This window comes from Notamacropus eugenii, chromosome 5 (assembly GCF_028372415.1).
Source record: "Notamacropus eugenii isolate mMacEug1 chromosome 5, mMacEug1.pri_v2, whole genome shotgun sequence".
Classification (NCBI taxonomy): domain Eukaryota; kingdom Metazoa; phylum Chordata; class Mammalia; order Diprotodontia; family Macropodidae; genus Notamacropus; species Notamacropus eugenii.
Window position 1 is genome coordinate 48,355,823 of NC_092876.1, and position 17,586 is coordinate 48,373,408.

General features: G+C 46.3%; 2 protein-coding genes across 2 annotated transcripts in view; both read left to right on the top strand.

Moving 5' to 3' along the window:
- The window catches only part of LOC140504166 (uncharacterized), a 67,058-nt gene extending 66,832 nt beyond the window's left edge, over positions 1-226 (top strand). Inside the window, exon 3 of the mRNA XM_072608787.1 lies at positions 94-226. The gene's annotated coding sequence lies outside the window, so the exon portion shown is untranslated. The remainder of the gene's footprint in view (positions 1-93) is intronic.
- Positions 97-17,294, top strand: SPSB1 (splA/ryanodine receptor domain and SOCS box containing 1). Its single transcript, XM_072608789.1, has 2 exons — positions 97-935; positions 15,037-17,294. Exons 1-2 carry the CDS (start codon positions 242-244, stop codon positions 15,162-15,164), a joined length of 822 nt encoding a protein of 273 aa, XP_072464890.1. The 5' UTR covers positions 97-241; the 3' UTR covers positions 15,165-17,294.
- The last annotated feature ends 292 nt before the right edge of the window (positions 17,295-17,586 follow it).

The following is a 17,586-nucleotide window of genomic DNA, read 5'->3' on the forward strand; positions in this document are numbered from 1 at the left end:
GTTGTTCATTTCTCCAGTTACTATGACCCATGTAGTAATATTTAACTTCCCCCCCCTTCCCCCTTCTCATCTGTTTTTCTTTCTGTTCTTTAGGCAATCCCGAATGCTACACAAGTTGACTGGGTCTCCTAGCAACCTTCTCTAGGAATCTTGCCGGTATTTGATTGGGAAGCAGGACAGAAGGCCTGCAATTGATGAGTTTGCCTTGGGTGGACGTCGGAAGGTGAAGTCAGACGTTAGCATGGGTCAGAAGGTCACTGGGGGAATAAAGACTGTGGACATGAGGGACCCTACATACAGGCCCCTGAAACAAGAGCTCCAGGGCCTGGATTACTGTAAGCCCACACGGCTGGACTTGCTGCTGGACATGCCCCCCGTGTCCTATGATGTCCAGCTGCTCCACTCCTGGAATAATGATGACCGCTCACTCAATGTGTTTGTGAAGGAGGATGACAAACTTATCTTTCACCGGCATCCGGTGGCCCAGAGCACAGACGCCATCAGGGGGAAAGTGGGGTACACGCGCGGGTTGCACGTGTGGCAGATCACGTGGGCCATGCGCCAGCGTGGCACGCATGCGGTTGTTGGGGTGGCTACAGCAGATGCCCCCTTGCACTCTGTTGGGTACACGACCCTAGTGGGCAACAACCATGAGTCCTGGGGCTGGGACCTGGGGCGGAACAGACTGTACCATGATGGGAAGAACCAGCCGAGTAAAACCTACCCTGCCTTCCTAGAACCAGACGAAACTTTCATTGTGCCAGATTCTTTCCTGGTGGCCCTCGACATGGACGATGGGACGCTGAGCTTCATTGTTGATGGGCAGTACATGGGCGTGGCCTTTCGGGGACTCAAGGGCAAAAAACTTTACCCAGTAGTAAGTGCTGTCTGGGGCCACTGTGAAATACGAATGCGTTACTTGAATGGACTTGATCGTAAGTATTGACTTGGAAACCATGCACCATCTTTCTGCTTGTGAGGGAAACTCTTCTCCTGGGCAGGGCCAAAGCCATAGCTCCCCAGAAGCTGGTGCCCAAGATCCTAGAAGTAAATGATTCCATATTCCACCTCTGACTACTTACTATGACCACTTGTGTGACCACTGGCCCTCCATTTGTTATCAGACCCTTGTAAGCTGAGGTGACTGTACTAGATGGCTTCTGAAGTCCCTTTGGGCTCCGGATCTCAATTTATAATCAGTAATATGAGGGGACAGGTCTAGACTGCTTCTGGAATCCCTTTTGACTGATGAGATTTATGAACCTATAAAAAGTTTGAGAGAAGAAATCCAGTATCAGGGGTGGGGAACCTGCAGCCTTTTGACTGAGGTCAAGTTTTATAGAACAAATCCTTTCCTTAAGGGGATTTGTTCTGTGAAGTTTGGGTTTGGTCGAAAGGCCACACGTGAGGACCGAGAAGGCCAAATGTGGCCTTGAGGTCATAGGTTCCCCACTCCTAGGGATAGTAATGAGTGCATGGGAAGGGAGAAAGTAACTCTTCCCATGTTTTCTTCAAAACTGAAAACACCCACTGGAGTCCCCTAGACTACTTTGCAATGTAGTACAGTAATCAGTGCTGAATCTAGCTGTGTGACCCTGAGAAAGTCCCTTGATTTCTGTGCCTCACTTTGCTCATCCATAAACCAATGGAGTTGGACTCAATGTCCTTTAAGAGTCCTTCCAGCCCAAAGTCTGTGATCAGATAATTCCTTTGGATCCCTCTTCTCCCTCTAATTCTAGGAATTCCAGAATGAAATGACAGGTATTAGAAACACAAGTGAAAGAAGAAACAAAATTATCCCTATCTGCAGATGGATGCGGTGGGTTAGCTTGAAAACCTCCAGAGAACTGGCAGAAAAACTGATTAAGACAATTTTTAACTTCAGGAAAAGAAGCAGGATACAAAAAGACTGCACAAAATTATCAGCATTTTTCTGCCCTGATAACCAAAAGGCAAGGAAACATGAGGAATAATTGCTAAGTGCACAAAATATCTGGGAGTCATCGTACCGAGGCACACATGGGATTTATTTAAATGCAACTACAAAACACTCTTTACCAGAATAAAAGAAGGGGTAGTGATGGGTTAGAGGGTTAATCTGGGAGAAAAGAAGATGTGGGCAAATTACTTAATTTCTCAGGGCCCCAGGTAACTCTCTTCCATCATTCAATCAATTGATTAATAACCATTACTATGTGCCAGGCACTGTGCTAAGCTCTGAAAACTAGTAAGTTGCAGAATAGAGGGTCCCACAGCTGTTAGGCATCTGTAATGGTGAAGGAGTTTCCTTACTGGGGAGTTCCCTGCATTAAAAAAAAATTGCAAGTCCAGTTCAAAAAGAAAAGAATGATAGGAAAATTTAAATAATTGGAGAGAACATGTCATTGTTCATGGTTGGGCAGAGCTGATAACGCTATTTTCAATTCTTCAGTCAACTTTTTTTCGCCTCTTAGTAGCCCCATACTGTCGGTAAGTAAGGTTGTATCTGTATCTGACCTAATTACCCAAACCTGATGGCATCCCTTTTATGATGTATCTCCCTTAAGGTTCCTTCTTAACTCATAATTTGTGTGGTTATCGCTGAGGTGTAGACAAATTAGTCATTGGGTGGAGCCAGATGGGAGGACTTGCTTCTGGTCTGGTTGACTTGTGGAGCGTGCATGTGTTGGAAATTGACAGTGGGCACTCAGCAACCAAAGAAAAATCTCCAGGGAAGGAAACAGTAACTGAAGGTTAGAGTTGGGGTTGTGTATTTGAAGGGCTGTCTGTCACATGGGAGTTGGGACTAGGTTAGTTTTCTCATCCCCCTCATTTAAATACTTTACAATTCTGAATGCTTATGAAATGTCTTTGGGCAACTGGTCTTTCTAAGATGGACTAACATTCCCCCCTGCCCTGTAAATAGCACTAATATAGGCATCAGGACTGAAGATGTGATTTCATTAGTACGAGGAACTCCCAGGTGAGGAAATACTTTCTTCCTATGCAAGTTGTCACTTTCTCTATATCTTTAATAGAGTTGCCTAGACTTGAGAGTTCAAGTAACTCACTCAGGGTCATGCTGCCACTAACATGTCTCAGGTAGGACTGAACCCAGACCTCCCTGTCTTCAAAACCAACTCAAGCCTGGCTGCCTTCCTCACATTGATGTAACATTTGAACAGCACTTTCCATATTTATTTTCTCATTTGTGAGCCCATTAAGGTGACTGTGGCAGTCACACATTTCTTAGCTTCAGTGATGGTCTAAGCTACCATTGTCAGGCAGAGGCCTGGACTTGATGAATTGGTGAGCATCTTCTGTGGTTTTCTCCTGGCCAGATGATGGTAGATGAGTGCCATGCTCATCCCACCCTAGGATGGGTGATGGCCAGCAGCTCAGACCTTGCTATGCAGCTGACCTTGGTGGGCTGGGAGCAGGTCTGGGCTGGCGCCTCTGAGTTCTGGCCTTGCTCTCCAGGCCAGACACAGTGGTGCATGCGGTCTCCCCGCCCGTGCCCCCCTCCAACCCCAGAGTTTTGGAGGCTAAATCCAAATATTTGCCCTTGTCTTGGGTGTCTTGGCTTTCTCATCATCATGTTCCACTCTTCCCCTCCCATCCCACCCCCAAACTACAGCCTTCGAGAGGGAAAGACAACCGCATGATTGGATGTGGGTTGATTGTGTTGTTATTGTTGTTTTAATTTTACTGTGGAAACCTTCTCCCTCCTCCGAGGCCCCCACCCCTCCTTAGCTTTGGCTGGGATAATGAAAACAAGTCCGACCGCCGTGTCTGCGGCTTCCAGAGCAGCTTGGTCTTGACCTGAAGCAGCCCCAGTACCCCCGAGTCATGAGACTCTCTTCTGGGCAGAGACGTTCAGTTGCATATCCAGCAACCACCCTCTGGGAGCCTGGGTTAGGGAAACCAGTAAGGCAAGTCCAGGGATCTGTCTCCAGATGCCAGATCAATGGGCTATTGCTGTGGCATATTTCACACCCCAGACCCCACTGCCCTTTGGGGATGGGGGTGGGGAAGAGGGGGAAGGGAAGTGGGTTTGAATCTCAGCATCTTGCCTTGTAAAATGGATCTTAGACTAGGTGATCTCAAAGGACCCTTCCTACTCTGAATGTCTGCTCTTATGGCTCTATGAAGGGCCCAACACTGGATTTGAAGTTAGGGAGAATGGGGTTGTGTTCCAGCTCTGACATTTAACTCCCTGTGTGGCTTTAGGCAGATCACTTTAGTAAGTTCTAATAAATCTAGTAAATATGAAATCCTAGTAAATCCAGCAAATCCCCCCTATAAAACGAAGGCCATTGGAGTAGAGGTGGTCCCCTCAAACCTGTGATATTCCTCCCTTATTATCCTTTGATTGGAAAAAGTGAAAAAAAAAATGGGTCCTCTTGACCTCACAAACACTTCAGCCTTGAATCTCTCCTGCCCCATATTCTGGGTGACTTCAGACGAATCATGTCTTCTGTAAAATGAAAGGGTGGGACTAGGTGGTCCCTTCTCATCCCAACCTCTGATCCTGCTAGTTTACAGATCAGGAGAAGGTTTAACTAACCATGAAAGCCCTTCGGGAAACTGGAGTTTCCAGATTGGAAGACCATGGCCGTCTGGTGAGGTCTAGTTGCCCACTGATCAGCCCTAGAGATGAGAAACTGCCCCTCAGCATAGTGTTAATGCAACATCCAGTGCTGGCCCGTGGGTTTATTCCATTTTCATTATTTATCCCCCACACTGGGTGGGATGTGCAGTTTTTCTTCCAGCAGGGAGAGGAGCAGGGCCCAGGCTGAGTCAGGATGAGCATCAGTGTCAAAGTCCTCCTGGAGAGAAGCATCTCCAGGGGTGCCGAGGACGACTCACGTTTCTGCCGATGCATATCTGGCAAATGGAGTAATCGCCCAGCTGGGACCTGTGTCAACTGGGGAGGTCTGGTGTGGATTTTAGTTTTCTTAGCCCGGAGACACCTTCCAAAAAGTGGCTGGAATGTCTCTTGGGTGTAGGTGTGGTGGCCTTCCATCTGGCTGGAATAGTGGAGTGCAAAGGGAAAAGTTCTGCCTGCACTCTTAACGTGATCTTGGTCCACCACTCACCCTTCTCTGGACTCAGTTTCCTCATCTACAAAATAAGAGCTGTACTAGATGCCCTCTCTAAGACCCCTTCCAGCTTTAAATCTTAGTCAATTCAATTCAGTAATTCAGTTCAATTTGGTAAGCATTTATTAGGCATCTACTGTATGCCAGGCACTGACTATAGCCCCAACAGAGTTCCCAGTCTGGAGCCTAAATAATGGGTTCAAATTCCACCTCAGATACTTGCTAACTGTACGACCCTGAATAACTCATTTTCTCTTTCTCACTCTCAGTTTCCTAACCATAATTTTCATTATTATATCTTGCCTCAGATGCTCACCAGCTGGGTGACCCTAAGAAAGTCATTTCCCTCAGTTTCCTTATACATAAAATGGGAATGATTCTTGTGAGAAAGGCAAAGTTGAAAGCAGCGTGTGAATCATACTCTTGTCATCTGACCCTGCTTTCAAGGAGCTTGACACCTAGAAGGGAGAAGAGACCTCACACATCTGTGATACAGGGTCAGAAATTCGGAATTGGAATCCTGACCACTGCTGGTTTTTACTCCTTGTGTGACTATGAGCAAGTCACACTCTAGACCTTAGTGCTGTCATCTGTAAAATGCAAGGGTTGGAGCAGGTGGCCTGAGGTCTGTGGCCCTATGGGCAGACATCAGACAGCTAGGGGAAGCATTGGATAGAGCAGTGGACCTAGAATCAGAAAGCTCTAAGTTCATACTCAGCCTCAGAGAACCTTCTAGTTGGGTGACTCTGCGCAAATCCCTTCTGTAAAATGGAGGGAGTAGTAAGAGCGCCTAATTCCCAGGGTGGTTTTGAGGATCAAATGAAATAATATTGGATTGTGGGACAAGCCAGATTTGAATCATCATCCCTCTGTAAAATGAGGGGATTGGAAGAGATGCTCTCCAAGGGTCTTTGGCACCTTAGGTGGTACAGCTTATGATTAACTTGTTCAGTCATTCCCCAACTGATGGGCATCCCCTTAATTTCTGGTTCTTTGACACCACAAAAAGAGTTGTTATAAATTTTTTTTTTACATATAGGTCCCTTTCCTTTTTGCTTTTTACCTCTTTGGGATACAGACCCAGTAGTGGTATCGCTGGGTCAAAGGGTATGCACAGATGAAGGTTTTCTTTGCATCGAGCCTCAACTTGCCTCTCTGCAACCTTGGATTTAGAGTTAAGGTTCTAGGGTCTAGCAGACAAAGTCTATTCCTTATGCTTCTGTGGGACAGCCCTTCAGATACTTCAAGGTAACCATCACCTTCCCTTCTCTGCGGGCTAAACATCTTTCTTTATTTAACAGCTGAGGAAACCAAGGCTCCCAGAGGTTCAGTGACCTCACCAAGGTCACACAGCAGGTTAGGGTTAGAGCCAGTTTTCGAACCCAAGTGTCCTGATTCTTAGTCCTGTGCTCTCCCTGTTTACAGGGATCACACTGACAACAGGACCCCTCATCCCCCAGCTCCTGCCAATGCCATACTTGTTACTAAGCTTGGAGCTGGGTCTAGGAACCACTCTTTTCTGCAGCAGCTCCCCCCGGTCCCACCAGAGTGGGGACCTCCTGTGTACCCTCCAGTGCCAGGACCATACCTGCTCTGGGGTTCAAGGTAGGCCCATGTGGGAAGCTGTGATAAGAGACAGACTTCTTTCGAGGGTAGCTCTGGCGAGCACCAGATAATACTGCTGATTTTGGAGGGGGAATGTCGGCCTAATCCTTGTCCCCAGAGGTGAGGGGAGGACTTGGATGGCCATCCCATGCAGGATTCATGTGTTGTTCTGGGAAGCTGAAGGGAGGATGAGCCAACTCTGGACCAAAGAGAGGGCTGTTGTGACTAATTGGTGATTGTCCTTAGCCCCGGGCCTTGGGAGGGAGGCCATTTCAGAGGAGAGGTCTGTTCCTTCGAGGCTTATGCCCTGGAAGCTTTGTTGGCTCCAGTCTCCCTGGCCACAGCAGCCAGAGAGCCTGGGGGACTGGCCCATGGACCATGTGCTTCCCGAGTAGGTTTTTGGCTTCTCCTGGGATAGCCTGTACCCTCCCTAGAAACATAGAAAGAAGAAAATTGGTGTGTAAACATGGTCAGAACTGCCAAAGCCTTCCAGAGGGAAACTCCCAGCATTTGGGGGATTACACACACGCACGCACGCACGCACGCACGCACGCACGCACGCACGCCCGCTCTGAGGTTTTTTCCTGTCTTCTCAGGGAAACATTTGAAAATCATCCTGCACTTTGACAGAATGCTTTAAAGTTAGCAAAGTACTTTTTGGAATGTTATCTCATCAGAACCTCTCTGTGAACCCTGTGAGGAGGTCAGTGCCACTGGTGGTGGTGTCCCAATTTTACAGATCCATCTGGCATTTGTCACATGGGGGCATTCATGGTACCCACCTCACCGGGTTATTATAAGAATGAAATGAAATAGTATATGAAAACGTTGCAAACCTTCAAGTGAAATATGTGTCTGGGTGTCGTGGTAGTAATATTGATAACAACAATGTGTAATGAGCGTATCACAGAAAAGTAGGTTGGAGCCAGTTTCTGAAAGACTTTAAATAATAAACAGGAGTTTACATTTTATGCTGGAGGCAGCAGGGAATTACTGACCCTCAGAGATGCCAAGGGAAGAGCCCCATGGTCACAAAGCCTTGTGAGTGTTGGAGGTGGTATTTGAACCCAGGTCTCCCTGACCCTTAAGTTGAACACTGTCCTACTTCATTATATTTTCCCACGAGCTCCTTTCCCTCTACTCCCCCTGCCCCTGTCATCTCCCACCTCCCTACTTTTGTATAGGCTGTGTCGTATGCCTGGAATGCATTCCTTCCTCATCCACTTCTTTTTAGAATCTGTTGTTTCCTTCTAAACTCGGATGCCATCTCCTACGTGACGCTTTTCTTGAACCTCTGACTATTAGCGCCCATCTTCACCTCCTCAAACTTCATATGCTGTTTTCTTATTTGTGTGTATATTTTATGCCCCTTGAGGGCAGGGATTGCTTGATTTTCATCCTTTCATCCTTTCGTCCTCTGGGACCAGGCACATAGTAGGTGTTTAATAAATGCATCATGACCGACAGTCAGTGCCTAATAAACTCATGCCTGCTTGCTTGATTGTTAACGGCTGGACCAGAAATAACCTCTCAATCCAGTAATCTTACCGCTACTACCATGCACATGAATGTTTCATTTCTCTCCCCTTTCTTATTGGTCAGAGAGGAGCAGGAGAGAGAGAGGGAGAGAGATATCTCATAAGATCATTTTGGGGGTTTTTAAAAATAGGTCACCAGGTAACTTTCTTACTGAAATGAGGAAGTGTCTATTCATACTCCCTTCCTGTTCCCTAAATAAATAGCGGCCAACTGGTTCATTTCCTAGTTTCTCGGCATCCTCTTCTAGCAGGCTGCCTAGCCGCCCCCTCCCTGCACCCCCACCCCCATCATTCATGTAAATCCCAGTGCCTAGATCATAATTGGCAATAATAAATGCATCTTGATGGATCCTATTAAATGAATGGGAGCTTTGGCTTCCTGGACATTGGCTCTGCAACCAAGCATTACTCCAAATTAAGATTCATTGGATTTTTTTTTTACATGGCAGCCTCAGATTGTTGCCTAATCCCTGAGGGGAGCCCTGGAACAGCCCCAGCTGACCAGTTCTGTTAAATCTCCCATAATTGACCTTGAGGCCAGGCCTCGAGACCAGTTTCATAGGTCCCAGAATTTCAGCCACTTTGGATCTGGGTTCCTAACGTGTTTCATGTCTTAGAGCCCTTTGGCAAACTGATGAAGCCTAGAGACCCTTTCTCAGAATCACTTTTTTTAGCTAATTGAAGGAAATGCTCAGTTTTAGCTATAAGTTAGTGAAAATAAAGATGGAATTTTTATTTCTCATCCAAGTTCACAGACCCCCAGGTTAAAAGCTCCAATCCATACCACAGTCACTGCTTAAAGGCCTTCTATGAAAGGAAGCCCCCCACCACCACCTAAGGCAGCCTACCCCACTCAGGCCAGGTCTGAGTGTTAGAAACCCTGAATTTACCTCTTTGTAACTTCACTCCCCCTTGGGAGGGAGGGAGTATTTATATAGCTCCTATGGTATGCTAAGCACTTTATAAATATTAACTAATTTGAGTTAATATGGCTCCTTGTTCTACTCTCTGAGGCCAAGTAGAGCAAACTTGATCCTTCTTCCGCATAACACCCTTTCAGATACATGAACACAGCTATCACATTCCCTCTGAGCCTTCTCTTTTCTATGCTAAACCTGTCCAGTGCCCTTTATTAATCTTCACATACCATGGACTTAATTCACCTTATCCTTCTAGATCCCTCAGAGATCTTTCTGGATTCTGACTGTCATTCCTTTCTAGTTTTGTATCCTCTGGAATTGGATAAACTTGCCATCTGTGCCTTTATTATTTTTTTTTTTTAAAGCACAGGGCAAGTGTGTTTCCTTGGGATACTCTCCTAGAGACTTCATGTCATGGTGACACTGAGCCATTAATGACTATTCTTTGGCTTTGGTCATTTAAACCAGTTCTGAATTCACCCAAGCATACTGTCAAAATGTAGAAACCATTCTTAGTTCTGGCACTGAACAAGAAGCAGCAGCAAGACAGGTTTGACCGTAGTTTGCTGACCCCTGGTCACTGATAGCATGAGAGATTGTACCAAATGCTTTGTTGATGGCAAATATTTGCTGCATATTATATAATATGGTATATTGATACCAGTTACTAACCATGTCAGACAAGATGAGATTAGCCTGGCAGAACCTGTTCATGGAGCCCTAATCCCTTCTAACAATCATCTCTTTTTCTAGCTTTTCCCTACCTGTGTCTAATTTGTTATAAATGTTTTAAAGAAAATCTTTGTAACAAGAGAGAGTATGTCAGGGAGGGATATACTTAAAGAAAAAATATTACTTGAAAACAAAAAATATGAATAAAAAGACTGTGTGATTAAAGTAAGAATAATGCATTATAGAATTTTGTCAGGAATCAGAGCTGAGGTTTTCGAGTAATACATCTCTTAAAAAAAGGATGAGAAAAAAAAAGGATGAGAATAATTGTCTGGTATTCAAACTTGAGACCTCCCAATTTGGCTATCTTTGTACTGTACTGTGTGCCTTCTCGGCTCATTTTAAATAGCCTATCCTCAAAAACAGGCAGGGAACCAATGGTGACAGGACTTGAGTTTGCTTTCTATAAAAATCAGTTGAAGGAACTGGGGGTGTTTAGTCTAGAGTAGAGGGAGGAGGGAGGAGGTGGGTGATGACAGCTGCCTTCAAGTATTTGAAGGCGGGTTCTGGAGAAAAAAAGATGATGATCCTGAGCTCTTTGGCCCCAGCAGGTTGTAAAGACGTGGATTTAGGCTTGATGTCCCAAAATTTTCCCCCAAATTAGAGTGGTCACAAGTGGAATGGGCCATCTCAGGAGGGTATCCTTGGGTAGAGTCACTGGAGGGTGCTTCCTTTTGGTCTTCAAGGCTCTTGGTTAGAATGATCTTGGGTTGACTTACTCTGAGCATCTCCCATCAGTCCCTGAAACAGGGAAATAAACAGAGGAACTGTGTTTGTTGGAAATGGACAAGTCAGCAAGCATTTATTAAGCACCTGCTTTATGTCAAGCATCGTACTAAGCAACAGAGATACAAAGAAAGCCAGAAACAGTTCCTGTCCTCTAGGAGCTCCCAAGTTGAGGGGAGACAATAGGCAAACACAATGTACAAACAAGAAAGACTCTTAGCAGATGTCTAAGGAAAGTCTCAGGGTGGGATATATTAACTGTATTCCAGTTTGAATGGTAAATGGAAGAGGGATTGGCCTTATATCATGACTTACTATTTGATTTATTATCAAATTAGATATTTGTAAAGCGTTTAGCACAGGGCCTGGCAGATAGTAGGCATTTAATGCTTCTTCTCTTCTCTCTCCCTACCCCCTCTCACACATCTCTCCCCCAAATTAGGTGAGTAAAAATTGAAAAGAGGCAAATTGAAGTTGCACCTAAGGGAAAACTTCATTCCTGTGAGAGTTGTCCATAGGTAGGGTAGGTAGCCACAAGAGGTAGTAAGTTCCCCATCACTGGAGGTCTCGAAGGCTGGACAATCCCTTGTTGGATGTATTCACATAGGATTTTGGCTGTTAGGTTTCCCACATGCCTTCCCACCCTTGAGATTCAGCAAGATGGCCCTAGGGAAACACAGAGAGTTTTTAGCCTCCTCCACAACCTGGCTTGTTCAGTCATAACCTGTGGGTGATAAAGCCTGAGACAAGCCACACTTTAGCCTCACCTTACTTTGTTAAGCCCGGGGTTGTTGGACGAGGTCATAGATACCTGTCTACGCTGCGACCCCAGACCCCTTAGGACCTTCCAATGAATGTAGATTCATTCTTCACACCAGATTCTTGTTTCAATTCCTTAATACATGAACTATTGGCAAGGGCTTAAATCTCTGTGGAACAAAAATATTCTCATTCTAGTGGTTTTTGCCCTAATTCAGGATGAACAGCACCCAGCATTTATAGACCACTTGGGAGTCTGAAATAAAAAAGCACCCACTGTCCTTTCATCAAAGCTGGAGGGAGTCTTGAAGGTCTATCCAAACTCCTTGTTTGACAGATGAGGAAACTGGGATGGAATAGCTTGATTAAGGTCACACACTCCAGACGAATAAACACTGTGAAAAGCATTGGGGATACATCTATAAAACAGACAGTCCCTACCTTGTTTACTCTCTCTGTATAACTTTGGCACTTAATGAATGCTTGCCAACTGTATTGTTGGGCAAGACCCGTCTTTTACCGTAGTCCCTGGCACACAGTAGATATTACTAAATGCTTGTTGATCGACAGACCATTTATCTGCTTTTTGAACAGGGAATTCTTTCTTGTTCAGGTATATGTCGGTTGAGGTTGCCTCTGAGGTACTCCCAGCTGAAATTTGGCAAGTGCCCAATTTGCTTTAGTCTCCCTTGTGATGTCATCGGTCCTCTTCAAGAATGAAGGACTCCAAGATTTAGAGCTGGGAGAGCCTTAGATCAGCTGCCATAATAATGCTAGCTAATATTTATATAATGCTTATCATGTGCCAGGCACCGTGAGAAGATTTGTATGATTAGTATCTCATTGGAGCCTTTCAGTAGCTCTGGGAGGGAGGTGCCATTGTATACCCATTTTACAGACAGAGACTGAGGCAGATCGTCTTGCCCAGGGTCATACATTCTTTCTCTGTCTCTCTCTGTCTCTGTGTCTCTCTCTCTCTGTCTCTCTCTCTGTCTCTCTGTCTGTCTCTCTGTCTCTCTGTCTCTCTCTCTGTCTCTCTCTCTCTCTGTCTCTCTCTCTGTCTCTCTCTCTCTCTCTCTCTCTCTCTCTCTCTCTCTCTCTCTCTCTCTTTCCACTGAACCTTAGTTCCCTTAAAGCCCTGCAGCTACAGGGTGGGATTTGAACCCAGGTTCTCCAAGTCCAATCCAGCACAACTTCCAGAGCTCCTCTCTGTCCTTAACGGAGACAGTTATGGAGTCATTCAGGCTGCCTTCCTCTGTTCTTGCCCCAACTGTGTTCTTGTTCCCTGCTCCCTCCCGCCCCTGGCTACCTCACTGATTGGAAAGGAAACATCTGTGGATTTGGCTACTGGGAGGATTCAGGACAGGGTGTTTTTGATGGGAGAGGCAGACAGCCCACCCCATGCTAGTGAGAGCTAGCTTCAGGAACACTAGCTGGGTGTCCCCATCCTACTGCCCCCCAAAACAACAGCACACCCCAGGAGGACTGGCAGAAATCCTTTGGGGTGACCACGTTCATACGACCATGCTGAGATGGGAATCGAACAGTGTCTGTGCGTCAGTGACCCAGAGCAGGCTGACCCAGTGGGCACTGGGCGCTGAGCCAGGCCCTGCAGGGTGGGAAGGCTGCTGCTAGAACAGGTTGTCTGCTGTCCTCAGCGCTTCTATGCTGGCCCCAAGCCTCCTGGGCTGCACAGAATCCTGCTGATCTTCCGTGGGACTCCTTAGGAAAGAGGGAAGAGGTGATAGCCTGTAAGTGTTCTGAGGACAGGAAAGGCTTCATTTCTCTCCTTGTCTCCCCAGCCCCCAACAGCGCGCCTGGCACACAGTTGATGTTTAATAAATGCTTGCTGATCGATTGAGAGTGTGAAAGGGACAGTCAGATCTGGAGTTGAGATTTCATTTAGCTTTCCAGACAGCTGTAGAATCGATATCCTGAGAAGGGATGGCCATTGGTTGGCCTCCGTACCCACCCTAGCTCCGCAAAAAAAAGAATCCCTTCTTGTGATTCCTTGACAAAGGCTTAGCGCTTACACAGAGTAGGCACTTAATAAGAGTGGTCCTCCACTCTTAGGGGATCCACTTCCTTCCACTGCAGCCCCTTCTCATCCTAGGAAGTGTTTCTAACATCAAGCCTCAATGGGTCTCTGTGGCTGCCCCCATCTTTTTGCCCTTTATGACTAAGCAGACATCCAGCATGGCTCTCCAAGGCTCATCCTGTCTGTGTATCACAGTGGCCCTTGAGGAGAGGGCTCAGAGAACATCAGTGTGTGTGCCCTGAGGGGAGGTGGAGGCCAAAACTTGTCAGGTTACACTTGAGACCCTTGGATGGGTCACTCCCATCCCACCTTGTACCTTCTCTGGCATCTGTGGTAAGGTTTGCAAAATCCTTCCAGACTTCCCATGCATTGTTGGCCTCTCTGTTTTATGAATGAGTCCTCTGAGGCAGACACAGGGGAGGTGACTAGCCCAAGGTCATACACACGTTCTTCCTGATTCCAAATCTGATGCTTTGTGGGCAGCTAGGTGGCACAGTGGATAGAGATGAGGCTGGAGTCAGGAAGAACTGAGTTCTAATCCCACCTCAGACCCTTATTAGCTGTGTGACCTGGGTGAGTCACGTCATCTGTTTGCCTCAGTTTCCTCATTTGTCAAATGGAGAAAATAATGGCACCTACCTCCCAGGGGTGTTGTGAGGATCAAATGAAATTATAATTATCAAGTGCTTAGCACAATGTCAGGCACAGAGTAGGCACTGTGGAAATGTTAGCTATTATTATTATTCTTGTCATTATTAATTTTTGAGTATAGAGCTTGGAGTCAGGAAGACCAGAGATCAGATCTGCCCTCAGACACTTACTGAGTGTGAGACCCTGGGCAAGTCACTTAACCTCTAATCACCTCAGTTTCCTCACCTGCAAAATGGAGATGATCGTATTATGCACCTACCTCTTAAGGTTGTTGTGAAGAGCACTCAACACAGTGCCAGCATACAGTAGGCACTTAATAAGTGCTTATAACGTTTATCCACTATGCCACCTAGGTACATCTCCTTTTTATTCAAGGTAGTCGGGTTACAAGATGAAAAGGGACCTCAGGGTTCATCCTAACCTAACCTAGCTGCCTCCTCTTCTCATTCAGGACAATTGTGTTAAAAGACAGAATCTCACAGTCAAAGGGACCTCAGAATTTATCGAAACCTGAAGTCCACCGACCCCCTAAGACTTGGTCAGTGGATAGATCTCAGGAGAGAGCTTGAATCTGAATAGGGAAAAATAATATCTTTATTTCAATATAACTGGTTTCCTTTATAATCTTGTGTATCTTAATATATTTAAAAACATGAATCTGAGAAAGGGGTCCATAGACCTTCCCAGACAGTCCCTGGTCTCTGCTGACCTGCACTTGGAAGTCCTTGGGCAGTGTTCTTGACAAGTGGCCTTGCAGCACCCTCTAGGGAGCCAGTATCTCTGTAGGGTTCTATAGCTTAGTCTAAATTAAGATGTCAACTCTTGGAATTAGAGCACCAATTGGGAATGCAGGCATTGCAATTATTATTCAGTAATCAGATGTATATTCTCTCTCTCTCTCTCTCTCTCTCCCTCTCTCTCTCTCTCTCTCCCTCTCTCCTTCCCCTCCCCCGCTCCTCTCTCTCCTCTCCTTCCTCTCCCTCCAGCTGAACCACTGCCTCTGATGGACCTCTGCCGTCGGTCTGTCCGCCTTGCCCTAGGGAAGGAGCGGCTGAGTGAGATCCATACCCTGCCTCTGCCAGCATCTCTTAAGGGCTACCTTCTCTACCAGTGATGCACCAGCTCAAAGCCTGCTGTCATCTGGGAGCAGGAATCAGGAAATCCAACTGTGCGAACCCACTGAGCCGCCACTGGGGTCCACAGCCCCCCTCTACTCTGCCCATGCCCTACCCAACTCCCCTCTTCCTTCATCTGGCTGTTCCAACCTCACAAGCCAAGATTTCCTCATCCTTTCTCACACCCCAGTCTTCCTCCGGATAAAGACAGACCCTAAAGCAGGTTCATCTAGTCTTCATCCCTTGGAAATGGCGTCTTGGAGTGTGGGCAGATGAGTGTCCTTTGTGTATTTGGATTTTATTTTTCCTTCTTAAAAAAAGAGAGACTTTGTTTCCACAGAAGTGATAAGGTGTGTCCTGGTGAGCTCCAGAGATGGGAGTATAGAGTCCACAGCTTCTGCCGAAACAGGACAAGACATCGTCTCCAGAGGATTCCAGGGCTTGAAGATGGCCAGTTGGGGAAATGTAGCCATACTGGCAGTCAGAAGGCCAGGAAGCATCAAGGGTGCTTGGAAATTGACCGATGATATCCCTTGGGTGGTAAGCATGGAAGCTTGTGGGTTGCTCCTGCACAGGAAATGCTGCCACTAATAAAACTGACAATGCCAAAAACTCATTCTGGACACTTAAAAAAACGAAAGAAAGAAAGAAAGAAAAGAAAATGGGACCCTGAAAAAAGGCTGGAAAGCAACTAGTGTCATTCCCTAAGATGTCGTCTCACCCTGTACTCTGTATTTATTCTTTCACCAACAAAAATCAATTTATTTATTCCACATAGAAAGAAAACATATCCCTTTCTCTCCAATGTGTGTCTTGTTGCTGTCCCATCCCCCTATGTGCTGTATCACCTGCCCTTGGCCAAGTGGTGTGGATATAGGTATGAGGGCTTCTTTGGTGGGTGGTTTTTGTTATCTTGGCCTGTAGCTCCAAGGGGAGGTTCGGGTTGGGCCAGAAGCTTGCCAGGACAGCTCCTTCCTCAGGCTACAGGTTTCACGTGCAATAGTGATGCCTTCCATGGTCCTCAGAAGCAGCCTGCCACCCTCTTTCCTCATTGCCTGTTACCTCTTGGCTGGACATCCTTGTCCAGGATAGTTAGACATGCTGTTATGATAGCTTTTTCGTCCTCAGGTTGTTCAAGTGTCTCAGTTAGGCTGCCATCAACATTCTTTGGTAATCTGAAATAAAGTACGTTTTTGGTACTTTATCCATTGGGGAAACATGACAGAGAGAGAGAGAGGGAGGGAGGCAAAGAGAGAGAAAGAGAGGCAGAGAGGCAGGCAGGCAGGCAGCAGGCAGGTTCTTTGCCGTCATCCCCCTAGGCCAGAATGGAACGTCTGGAAGACTGGTCCTGCCTCACACATCGGACCTAACATCTAGGCAGGTCCCCATTCTGAAAGCAGCTCCCCTGGTCACTTCTTCCTGGGCTGAGGAAAAAAATGTGTCAAGAGCCTCGCCCCGCCCCCTCCTGGCAGTTTCTCCAAGGTGCAGTGCCTTCCCCACCCCCACCCCTTTATTTTGCACATTTTGTTAAATTTGAAATCAGTTTTGGAATCCAACTCTTGGTTCAGTCCTGTACAGGTACAATAGATGACTTTATTTGTTTAAAATGTTTAATATATATATATATTTGTCTGTGTAAGAGATGTTTTGAACAGCTGCTGTTGGATACCTTTTTTTAAAAAAAAATTCTAGAGTATATTTTTAAAAGCATAGAATTGGTGCCAAGCCGGAGTGGGGAGTCGAAATTGCCTCCCCCCAAACCGTTACTGTTTGTTGCTGTTATTTTTTTAAGGAAGAGAAAAACACACACACACATACACACACACACACACACACACACACACATACACCTTGTCAGATGATAGGTCTTTTCTGTTACAGGGTGGGACACACACTCAAGAGAGAATTTACCACGTCTGGCCCCGGCTGTCTTCCACCGATGCTGGAAATGTTGCAATGTCACCGTTCCCCCCACCCACACCTCTCCTCTCGTTTCAGGTTCAGCCCCCTCCCCCCGTATTGCCATCCCAGTACATAATTGCTTTGTTTGGTTTTAAAACTCCTTTCTATTTTATGGCTGTAGAGGATACTCAGTAACCTAATAAAAAAAAAAGTTTATTAAATTTGAATTCACTCAGATAGTTTCTGTTTGAGTCTTGGGGCTGGGAGAGGGGGCTTCCCTGTGACTTGACTCTTTGACTCTGCCGGAATCAACCCTTGACCTTTAGGAGAACGGAGGGGTGACCCCCTCCAAGGAGGAGGCAGGTAAAGAAAAGAGGCTTCCTGCCTCCAGCCTTGCCTCACTCCTACCCTTCCAATACTCAGCTGCCAAAGTGATTTCATTCCCTGATTTTAAAAAGTCCTCTTTGGGGGCTTCTCTCTTGCCCCTTGGATAAGAGGTAACTTTGTCAGTTTCACCTT

Bases quoted from the DNA above. Each gene is read 5' to 3' on its own strand.
- SPSB1 (XM_072608789.1), top strand. From the start codon at position 242: ATGGGTCAGAAGGTCACTGGGGGAATAAAGACTGTGGACATGAGGGAC. The intron at 936-15,036 runs GTAAGTATTGAC...CTCTCCCTCCAG, and splicing joins TTACTTGAATGGACTTGATC to CTGAACCACTGCCTCTGATG.